Below are 9,010 nucleotides of genomic sequence, written 5' to 3'. Positions count from 1 at the left end.
GCGCAGAGCTCGCTTGCTTGCTTTTGTTTCCCCTTCCCAGCAGCAGGGACAGCAGGTAGCTCCTTCCCTCTAAAGCTCCAGGTCATAAACGTCTCTCAGCACTTTCAGGAAATAAAAGCCTTGCACTGGTGGGGCGGATGCCTTGGATACCAAGCAAGTGACATAAATATTGCAGCGGTATGAGGTGTCGATGCTAGTAGGGGGCTGTAGGAAGAGAATTACAGCTGCGTGGATTATCACAGGCACCTCTGGGACTGCATGGGTAGAACGTGTGGGGTTGCATGGATAACACCTCTGGGACTGCATAGGTAGCGTATTGGGACTGCCCAGAGAGCATCTCTGGGACTATCCAGGTAACAGCTCTAAGAACACCTGGATAACTTATCTAGGGCTCCCCAAATGCCTCCTTTGGGTATGATCCCCAGATAACACCTCTGGGGCTTCCAGATAGCACTCCTTGGCATGCAGCAGTGGGTGCTGCTGCACGCCCCAACATCCAGCTGCAGAGGAACACCAGGTTTGCCTGGGTAAGCAATGCTAACAGCAGGGCTAGGGACACAGCCCTGGGCATTTAAGGAAATAGCTGAGGGGGCTGCAAAGCTTTGGATGGAAAAGCCATCCAAGATTTGTGTCCAACAGAAATCCATCATCAAAAATTGCACTTTGGGAACACAGCGCTAGGGATGCCAAAGGTGGATTGTCCAAAGCAAGGTAGAAATCCTGCTTGCTGTGGAAGGGAACAGCATGCACAGGCGGGGTTTGAAACCAGAGCTGAGAAGGAAAGGGGCTGCGTGAGGAAGGGCTGAGCAGTGGGGTCAGGTCCCGGAGCCAGCAGGGAGAGAGCAGACCACAGCCCATCCTGGCTATCAGCACCTTTAGCAACACTTGTCTGAGGCACGTCCAGGTTTCATCACCTTCCATGGCCGCGTTCTCTCCCTGCCAGATATATTTGCTGTTAATTAAGACAATTGGAAAGAGACCAGATGACTGCCAGAGCAGATGCAGTGGGATAGCTCCCAGCATGGAAGGCAACTCCTGCAACATGTCATTCCCTTCGTTCAGGTCTCTTCTTGAGCACCCATTTAGGTTTGGATCGCTACCGGGCATCCTGCTCCCCCAGGTCCCTCCAGCCTCATCGGGATGAGTGCCCAAAGGGCTGTCTGGGAGGAAACGCTATGAAGTGCCTGAGCAATCTGGGAATCAGTGTCCCATTTGCAAAAACAACTTATGCAATTGTGGGAAAGTTTATAAATTTGCAGCTGATGGTTTGGTTTGTAACTTTTGTTGAGAGCCAGGCGGAGCGGGGTGCGTATTCCGAGCGTCCTTCTGCATACGCTCCTGTAGGAGGACGGGGATCCGGTTACAGAGACCTCAAAACATACCAGTTGGAGTTGGATGATTGTATATAGGCTGTTCTCAAACATAACCAACATTTACTGAAAGCTGACCTTGCGTGAGAGCCGGCGCTTTGGCCAGCGGGGTCTCCAGTGGCGCTGCTCAAGCAGGTGTTGGTGACCCTGCAGAATGAGTTACGGATGGGGACGTGCCTGCAGCACCCTGCAATCAGGACTGCTGGGGGAAGGTGAGCAGCAAAGCCACGGTGAGGTCAGAACTGGAAAACACCCATCCTGGTAATTTGTACCCTGAACGTGTGCCCCGTCCTCGTGAGCACGGCGGTGACATGGTGCATGGCACTGAGCAAGTGGGAGCAGCCACGATCTGTGCTCGTGCCAAACACCTGCAACCCCTTTCCAACAGCACCACTCACTTCGGTTTTACATCTTTATGTTTCTTAGTGTGTCACAAAGAAAATAAACACATGCTCCACCGTTGAGTCTCCTAGCATGAGATCCATAACGTTCCTCATTCTGCTCCACGCTCCCCAAAGAAACAGAGCTAAGGATAGATGGCTCAGGTAGAGCTGATGGAAACAGTTTGGAGCTAATCTTTTTCATCAGAAAATGTCACCTCATCATCAAAACTGACATGTTCAAAGGGATGGTATCGATTTTGACAAAATCTTCAGTGGAAAAGTGTCAGAACGGATTGTTTCCACCCTCTTGCTTTGTCGCCATAAATTCAGAAAGTTCCGCTCTGATCAAGTTCAATTTTCTCTGGGCTGTGTCAGCCTGCCCACTGCAGAGAGGAATTTGCTGTGAGCCCGGATGGCAGTGATCAGTGCAGCACTGCCCATTTTGCTTTGGGATGTGCCTGGGGCTTTTCCTCCCAGCGTTTCTCTGCCGTGGAGGGGCACCAGCCAGGTGCGTGGGGCACACGGTGATACTCCTAGGAGCTCTCTGCTGGCCCCAAGATGCAGAGCAGCACATTCCTACCAGCAGCCCTCCTCCCAGGAATCCCAGCACCCACTGTTCCCATCACCCCTGCAGTTCACCTCTCAACACCCATGGCCACATCAGCCCCATTTTCCTCCAGATGAAGCTGGGAGCCGTGCAACAGCAGCTTTCCCACCATCCACTCATGTACTCAGAGCAGGGTTTGAGCCCCAAACCCCCTGGACATGCCCAGCACCAATAAATCTTCAGAGCGACAATAATTATTATCAGTGCCATTTTCAACATGAGCAAAACAATCTATTCTCCTTATTCTCTCGGAACGGAGCGATCCTCTCCAGCTGGAGCTGATTTTCCTCTCTCTTCACACCGCTTTTTTTTTTGCTCCTTGCTGCTTTCAGCCTTCGGAAAGCGCTTGTTGTGGCAAATTTCACCCCCAGTAATATGTTGTCCCTTAGGTTTCTAACTGAATTTCCAATGGGTGATGTCCACAGCACCTGCTTCTACCTGTGCCATCGCAGTGGTGGCCACAGACTGGTGCTGGGCACAGGGTCAGAACCCCCTCTCGTCCAGCAAGAAAACACAAGGCAGCCACTGGTTTTGACTCTAAATCCATGCCAAAAAACAGACTGCATGGGTTTGGTAGGATGGCAAGCATTGCCTGCGCATCTGTCTGTTCCCTGCCTAGGAAAGTGAATGCTTCCTCACAGCTCAAAAATACTCCTTTTATGTATTTGCAGAACAATAGGGTCTCCCTCTGGTGGCAAATCCAGCCCGAGTTGTGCTGACATGGCAGCGGGTGTGTGGGACAGCCAGCTGGCACAGGGACTCTCTGGGTTTTCATCAGTGTTGGGTAGTGCTGGGCTGGGATCCCCGCACCCATCCCAAAAGGATGCTCAGCCCCCGAGCTTCGTCTCTGGTTCTGTCAGAGGGTGGAGATGAGGGGCACCAGGTGTTAGGAATGGGGGTGGGATGAGTGCTGGGGATGTAAAGAGCTCCTTCGGCCTTCCAGAGCTATGGAGACAGGGCACAGCTTCCCCTCTTCCCTGTGTGATGAGCTTGATCTTTAAGGGTTCTGCCTGTTGATTTTTCCAGTCTGCCACATGCTCAAATGCAGATTTAAACAGACGTATCCAGACTAGAGAGAGTTAGCACCTGTGCTAGGTAACTATTAGGGTATGGCAGCACTTTCTCCCACCTAAAGTCACCTCCTTCCCCTCCCCTGCTTCATACCCTGGCTGGAAGCTTCGTAGCAACAGAGGCAAAACCAAATTTTGCCACCCTGAGGCTGAAGGCAAAGCGGCTTCCCGGGGTGGGATGCCGAGCTTGGCATGGTTCTGCCTTCCTCCCACAAAGACACCCTCTCTGCAGAAAGCCGGGTGTGTGTTCTCCTGCCAGGATATTTCCTCCCTGCCCCAGCGGAGGACCTTCCCCTTCTGCAGACAATGAAGGGCCCCACGCCAATGGCAGCGGCTGGAGGAGCCGGGGAACACAAAAGCCCAGCAGAGCCAGACGAACAGGGGTTTGGGGGGGCACGCACCCCGGTGTGTGGGCTGCCCCATAGCATCCATTGTCACCCCCACTTGTCACCTGCCACTCATGCTGCAACCGGGGGAAAAATGCCATGGTGGTCACTCTTTTTTTTTTTTTTTTAATTATTATTATTTATTTATTAAGGTTTGTTATTATAAAAATATATCACAAAAAGTTGTGGCTTATTTGTCCATTTACACTCTGGCTGCTGGTTCCTTTCTGGGGCTGGGACAGAGCCTGGGATGCGGCCGGCGGTCCTCGGGGGACAGTGGGGAGAGAGGAAAACTGAAAGCGAGGGGGGAAAACAAAAAAGAAAAAAGCAGAAAGACGCAATAAAGAAGGAAGGCTGAGTCTCTTCTGCCACCCCTTCGCGATCCGATGGAGGCAACGTGTCCCCATGAGTGTCCCCACCGCTTCCCCCGGTGCAGGGACTGCCGTGGGAGGATATCACCGCTCCCCGGTCTCCTCGTCCCTCGGAGGCGTCGGCACTCGGGTGACAGTTGGGTGGCACTTCGGGATCCAGTCACGGTTTGCAGGTGTGTGTTCCAAGCGAGTGTGCCCGGTGCGCGGCTCTAGGAGGAGGAGGCTGGGATCGAGAGTCCGTGGATGGGGCTGAGAGGATCCGGGGATTTCCCCACGGGGCTGCCGGGTTTTCTGTCCGTGACTGCGGGAGGAGGAGAGGGGGAAAAAAAAGAAAGATAACAACAGGGCGGTGGGTGGGCAACCTCCAAACCTCCCGGGGGACGCAGGGAAGGAAGATCCCGTCGAGTCCCCCAAGCAGTGGGGACCGTGATGGTGACAAAATCCCCTTTTGCCAAATGAAGGGAAAGAAGGGAAGGGGAAAAGGACAGGGAACGCGTGGGGGGTGGAGGGGTCTGCAGCCCGTGGCGGCTGTAGTAGAGCTGTGGCACAGCACCGGGTGCTGGTCGGACTCCACGTATCCCCCGCTTATTCCCCGCACGGGGCAGGGGGTGCGAAACGTCCCGTCACTGCTATGCTGAGCAAAGAACCGGGGAGAATTTCTAGCTTAACAACGGCCCCGAAGTAGGAAAAGGTCTGAAGCCGACAAACGATACACCCGGCTGATTTTTTCTCTCTTTCTTCTCCTTCTTTTTTTCCCTGCCCTCTCCCCCCATCCTCACCACCCCCCGTCCGCCCGCAGCACCGAGCAGATCCCCGCACCCGCAGCGGGAGCCGCCGAGCCTGGAGCAGCGCGGCCCGGAGCACCGCCGGTACCGGGTTGGGCCAGAGAGCCGAGCTCTGAGAGGGGAAAAGGGGAAGAATATAGAAAACAACCATAATAAAATGAAAGAAAGTTGGTGGGCCTTTCGGCAGATACAGCTTAAGGACTGCCAGGTCAGAAAATTCAACCTCCAAGTCTCTTAAAATGTGGGGAGAATAATCCGAAAAATATATTAAAAGCACGCTTCGTTCGTTTCCTTTCCCCTTCCCTTCCTATTTGTTTTCCCGTTCCTTCATTCCTTCTTTTCTCTTTTTCTTTTTCCTTCCCCTTCCCCTTTCTCTCTTTTTCTTTTTTCCTTTCATTTCTCCGCTTTCTCTTTCCCTATTGTTATGCTTTCTAAGCAAAAAAATACGTTTACAACGACCCGTTTTCACCCATTGATATTCGCAATAACTCGTCCCCGAGACGGCCGATGTTTTAACTCGCAGCAGGTTGCCGGAGTTGGATAGAAACGGTAAAAGGTCAGCTACATATATGTATATATATATTATTAAAAAAAATAGAATAAAGAGAAGGACTAATAAGCGGGAAATGGATTGCAAATGTGAAAAATATTAGAAAGTCTAATGCCACGAAAAAGGAGAAAGATATCGACGGGGGATTTTATATCCCAGAACAGATGAGTTAGGATTTCTTAAACGAAACCACCTATCGGGCAAATAAATCTTTCAGAACTAAACCGAAATCATTCACGGCAGATAAAAGAATCGTCCCAATTAGCGGGTAAACGCGTTCAAATCAAAGCTCGCGTTCTGCAGACGGAGTTTATCTTTAAATCCCGCCCGAGGCGGAGAGCGGGGCCCCGGCAATCGAGATTAAGATTTAATGATCCCCGATTCTTGCGCTCTGCCTTTCTCCGAGCTGCATTCAATCGGAAGGGCTCCGGGAAAATGGTTTCCAGCCCGGCGGTGCGCGGCGGATGCCATCAGGGCACAGAGGGGTACGGGGATCCCACCGCTCCGTCGGGTCAGTCGCTTCCCTCAGCCCCCCCTTTGCCCCCAGACCCCCGGTTTCCCGCTCACCTTCCCTGCCGGGCTGCTTGAAGGCCATGGCGCTGGCCAGATCGCCTCCGTGCACCGTCACACCGGGGCCGTGGTGGCCCTGCGGCTGCCATGGGGTGTCCCGGGGGGATGTAGCCGCCAGGCGCGCCGTAGACGCCGTGCTGGTTACCGGGGGGATAGGCGCAGGCCGGGAGAAAGCTGCCCACGGAGGAGAGTCCCGGGGCGGGCTGGGCACAAACATGCGTGTCGGAGACGCGTGGCAGCCGTGACGGCTGCCCCCGGCCCCGGCCCCTCCGCCCCTTACCTGCGGGTATTTGATGTCCCCTTCCACCGTGGCTTTGTCGGCCTGGGGCGGAAGGGAAGGCAGTCCTGTTCACAGCCGGGCCAGTCTTCCATTTTGGGGGGGTAGGCAGAGCTCTCCGTACCACCCAAAGCTCCTGGGCAGGACAGAGCCGCGGAGCCGTCAGGATCAACTCTCGGCCGTCGGGGCTTTTCCCGACGGAAAAAACCCCGAGGGCAGAAGCGCTGTCCCGGTGACTTTCTGTACCCACCCGTCTGCTCCACGAAGGTGCGGATGCCCAGGATGTTGGTGACAGAGTGAGCCGAGGGCCAGGAGCGGGGCAGCCCGACGTGGGCCGCGGGGACGGGCCCCGGGATGAGCGCTCATCTTGGCTGCCGGCGGGGCCATGGGACCGGGGTACGGGTACTGGTAAAGGGGGGTTGTAGGGCAGGGCGGGGCCTGCGGGGGGGGGCTGCTTGCCGCCGTCGTAAGGGCCGCCGGGCTGCGAGAGGCTGCCGATTTTGTTCCTCAGGATCCTGCTGATGGAGCTGACCGACGGCACGTTGTACTTGTCGCAGACGCCGTCGGCCAGCAGCCGGTCGCGGATCTCCCAGGCGAAGATGCCGGGATCGCCCTGCTTGTAGTCTCGGATGTGTTTGACCACGTTGGGGGTGGTGACGCGCGGCTTGCTGCCTCCGATGGCTCCGGGCAGGATGGAGCCGGTCTCGTTGTAGCGGGCCAGGATCTTGCTGACGCAGCCGTGTGCGAGACCCGCAGCTGGCGGCTGATTGTCGCACGGGGCGGATGCCGAGCTGGGCCAGCTCCACGATCCGCAGGCGGATGGCGTTGGGCAGCGGCCGCCCGTTCACGAAGACACCACCCAGCTGGTTCACCTCCCCGTACGTGTGCTCTGCCGGGCCGCGACGGGCCGGGCGGGGAGAGCGTCAGTGCCCCGGGGAGGGGGGAGATGGACGGGGGAGGGAAAATGGGGACGGGGAAAGGAAGGGAAAGGAAGGGAAAGGAAGGGAAAGGAAGGGGAAAGGAAGGGAAAGGAAGGGAAAGGAAGGGAAAGGAAGGGAAAGGAAGGGAAAAGGAAGGGAAAGGAAGGGAAAGGAAGGGAAAGGAAGGGAAAGGAAGGGAAAGGAAAGGAAAGGAAAGGAAAGGAAAGGAAAGGAAAAGGAAAGGAAAGGAAAGGAAAGGAAAGGAAAGGAAAGGAAAGGAAAGGAAAGGAAAGGAAAGGAAAGGAAAGGAAAGGAAAGGAAAGGAAAGGAAAAGGAAAGGAAAGGAAAGGAAAAGGAAAGGAAAGGAAAGGAAAGGAAAGGAAAGGAAAGGAAAGGAAAGGAAAGGAAAGGAAAGGAAAGGAAAGGAAAGGAAAGGAAAGGAAAGGAAAGGAAAGGAAAGGAAAGGAAAGGAAAGGAAAGGAAAGGAAAGGAAAGGAAAGGAAAGGAAAGGAAAGGAAAAGGAAAGGAAAGGAAAGGAAAGGAAAGGAAAGGAAAGGAAAGGAAAGGAAAGGAAAGGAAAGGAAAGGAAAGGAAAGGAAAGGAAAGGAAAGGAAAGGAAAGGAAAGGAAAGGAAAGGAAAGGAAAGGAAAGGAAAGGAAAGGAAAGGAAAGGAAAGGAAAGGAAAGGAAAGGAAAGGAAAATGGATGAAAGAATAGGAGAAATAAAATAGGAAAATTAAGAAAGAAAAGACAAAAAAAATATATAAAAAGAGAGAAGAAAGGGAGAGAGAAAGGGAGGAATTAAAAAAAAAATAAAGAAAAGGAAAGTTAAAAGAGTAAAGAAAGAAGAAAGAGAAATAAGGAAAAAGAAACAGAGAAGGAAAGAGAGAAGGAAAGAAATGGAAGGAAGGAAAAAGAGAGAAAGAGAGGGGGAGAGAGAGGGGGAGAGAGAGAAGGAAAGAAGGAAAGAAGGAAAGAAGGAAAGAAGGAAAGAAGGAAAGAAGGAAAGAAGGAAAGAAGGAAAGAAGAAAGAAGGAAAGAAAGAAAGAAGAGAAAGAAAGAAAGAAAGAAAGAAAGAAAGAAAGAAAGAAAGAAAGAAAGAAAGAAAGAAAGAAAGAAAGAGAAAGAAAGAAAGAAAGAAAGAGAAAGAAAGAAAGAAAGAAAGAAAGAAAGAAAGAAAGAAAGAAAGAAAGAAAGAAAGAAAGAAAGAAAGAAAGAAAGAAAGAAAGAAAGAAAGAAGGAAGGAAAAAAAAGACGACGACAGAGAGAAAGAGAGAAAGAAAGAAAGAAAGATGACACAGAGAAGGGATTAGGACGAGGATCGAGGAGGGACGGGGACTCCAAGGCAGGCAGAGCGGAGCGCGCTGCCGGTCGGGCCCTCCGCCTGTCCCCGCCCGCCGCCACGACGTCCCGCTGCTGCCCGCAGCCCATCCCGCGCCTCGCGGCAGCCAAGCCGGTGCCTGCGGGCGGGCGGGGGTCCTTCCCGGCGCCCCGTGCCCGGAGCCCCCCCGCTCCCCCCATCCGCAAAGCGAAAGCGCTGCCGGCCCGGCCCGGCCCGCCGCCCTCCCCGCGGGCCGCCCGTTCTTACCCATCGCCCGGCAGCGGGGGCAGCGCCGCAGCCGCCGCCGGCGCGGCATAGAGGGGAACCGGAGCGGGAGCCGGCGGCGGGGGCTGCGGGGGGCCGGCGGCCGCGGGGCTGTCGTGGCGGCGCCGCGCCGGTTT

The 9,010-nt window shown here is 54.0% G+C and overlaps 2 protein-coding genes across 2 annotated transcripts in view; one reads left to right on the top strand and one right to left on the bottom strand.

Moving 5' to 3' along the window:
* Window positions 1-4,396: 4,396 nt before the first annotated feature.
* On the bottom strand, window positions 4,397-7,262 carry PAX1 (paired box 1; the record flags this gene model as incomplete). Its single annotated transcript, XM_048935739.1, is given in 11 exon segments — window positions 4,397-4,488; window positions 6,090-6,183; window positions 6,185-6,295; window positions 6,373-6,417; window positions 6,419-6,445; window positions 6,447-6,505; window positions 6,620-6,722; window positions 6,724-6,786; window positions 6,788-7,111; window positions 7,114-7,143; window positions 7,146-7,262. Coding segments are annotated over 11 exon segments (1,065 nt in total), but the record flags the coding sequence as incomplete, so codon positions are not given.
* Window positions 7,263-8,348: 1,086 nt separating this feature from the next.
* The window catches only part of LOC125689010 (uncharacterized), a gene marked incomplete at both ends in the record, with an annotated part of 1,832 nt that continues 1,170 nt past the window's right edge, over window positions 8,349-9,010 (top strand). The window contains one exon of the mRNA XM_048935738.1: window positions 8,349-8,426. Coding sequence (XP_048791695.1) covers window positions 8,349-8,426 — 78 coding nt within the window. The remainder of the gene's footprint in view (window positions 8,427-9,010) is intronic.

Source organism: Lagopus muta, chromosome 2 (assembly GCF_023343835.1).
Source record: "Lagopus muta isolate bLagMut1 chromosome 2, bLagMut1 primary, whole genome shotgun sequence".
Lineage (NCBI taxonomy): Eukaryota > Metazoa > Chordata > Aves > Galliformes > Phasianidae > Lagopus > Lagopus muta.
This window is presented reverse-complemented; position numbering and strand designations above follow the sequence as displayed.